The 1,670-nt window shown below is 75.7% G+C and overlaps 1 protein-coding gene across 1 annotated transcript in view; it reads right to left on the bottom strand.

Moving 5' to 3' along the window:
- SOX17 (SRY-box 17) overlaps positions 1-952 on the bottom strand; it is a 1,331-nt gene extending 379 nt beyond the window's left edge. The window contains 2 exon segments of the mRNA XM_026081336.1: positions 2-509; positions 655-952. Coding sequence (XP_025937121.1) covers positions 2-509; positions 655-952 — 806 coding nt within the window.
- Positions 953-1,670: the final 718 nt, after the last annotated feature.

Here is a 1,670-nt window from a genome sequence, read left to right as displayed (position 1 = left end):
GCCCGCCGCGCCCTCGGCCGCCGCCGGCGCGTACTCGGCCGCCGGGTGCGGCGGGTAGCTGTAGGGCACCAGCGCGCACTCCTCCTGCAGCCCCGCCGCGAAGAAGGGCGCCTCGCTCTCCGCCGCGTCCAGCGGCGACGGGTCCGGCGTCGGCAGGCTGTAGCCGTCGAAGGCGGCGCCCAGCGGCGGGCAGTCCCGGTAGTGGCCCGCGCCCGGCGGCAGCGCGCCCGGCCCCGCCGCGTAGCCCTGCTCGGCGTAGGGCAGGCCCAGGCTCTCCACGCACATCCTGCCGCCGCCGCTGCCCTCGCTGCCCAGCCCGGGCGCCGCCGCCTCCGCCAGGCCGTGCTGCAGGAAGCCGCTCTCCACGCGCTTCAGGCGCTTCACCTGCTTCCGCCGCCGCGGCCGGTACTTGTAGTTGGGGTGGTCCTGCATATGCTGCACCCGCAGCCGCTCCGCCTCCTCCACGAACGGCCGCTTCTCCGCCAGCGACAGCGCCTTCCACGATTTACCTGCGCCCACACGCACCGTCAGACCGGCCGGCCCCCGAGCGACCCGCGCCCCCGCCGCCCCCGCCGCCGCCTGGCCGGGCGCCGCGCTGCCCCTTCGCGCCGCCTCCCCCCGGCCCGCGCCGCGCCGCGCGCCCTCCGCGCTCACCCAGCATCTTGCTGAGCTCGGCGTTGTGCAGGTCCGGGTTCTGCTGCGCCAGCCGCTTGCGCTCGTCCTTCGCCCACACCATGAAGGCGTTCATGGGCCGGCGGATCCGCGACTCGCTCTTGCTCCGGCCGCCCGCCGCCCCCGACGGCGCCGCCTCGCTCTTCGCCTTCGCCTCGCCCAGGGGGCTCAGCGACTCTGCCCAGGGGCAGGGGCCCATGGCCGGCATCATGATGGGCAGCGAGCACCGCCCCTGCGCTTGGTCGTCGCTGCTGGCATAGCCCGCATCGGGGCTGCTCATCTCGGGACGGCCGCGCCGCCCGCCGCGCCCAGAGCTCCGCACGGGCCGCGGCACSGGCTCGGCTCGGCGCTCGGGCCCCGCTCACTGCGGCCGCTGCCGCCGCCGAGCCCTATTTGAGCAGCGGCGCGGCCAATGGGGCCGCGGGNGCTCCCGGTGTCCCCGCTGCTCCTGCTGCTCCCGGTGCCCGGTGCTCCCGGTGCCCCCCGTGCCCGGTGCTCCAGGCGCCCCCGGTGCCCCCGGCGCTCCCGTTGCCTCCGGTGCCCCCGGTGCCCGGCGCCCGGCCCCACCTGCTCGGCCGCCTCCGGGTCGAGGTGCGGCTCCAGCAGCGGCACCGTGAACTGGATCTTGCGGGGGCTGTTGGGCTCCATGGCGGGCGGCTCCTCCCGGCGGCTCCCGGCGGCTCCCGGCGGCTCCGCGGCGCGGCACGGCGCGGGCGGCCCCGCGGCCCCTCCCGGCGGGCCGGCACCTGAGCACCTCGCACCCGGTGGCCCGGTGGTGACAGCGCGGCGGTGCTGGAGTGCAGCCTCGCCGGCACCGAGCTGCCAGTCGCGAGTGCGTAATATGGTTCAGAAGGAAGGGCTTCTTCTCGTGTGACTGTCGCTGACACTGGACCCGGGATCACATCTTGCCCTTCCCCTTCCTCTGTGATCCCCCTTAGCAGATCAGTTTTGTTAAAGCACGTCGTGCTCAAAAGTCAGCACGACTATCAGTGTACATC

Source organism: Apteryx rowi, unplaced genomic scaffold (genome assembly GCF_003343035.1).
Source record: "Apteryx rowi isolate R43461 unplaced genomic scaffold, aptRow1 scaffold_542, whole genome shotgun sequence".
Classification (NCBI taxonomy): Eukaryota; Metazoa; Chordata; class Aves; order Apterygiformes; family Apterygidae; genus Apteryx; species Apteryx rowi.
This window is presented reverse-complemented; position numbering and strand designations above follow the sequence as displayed.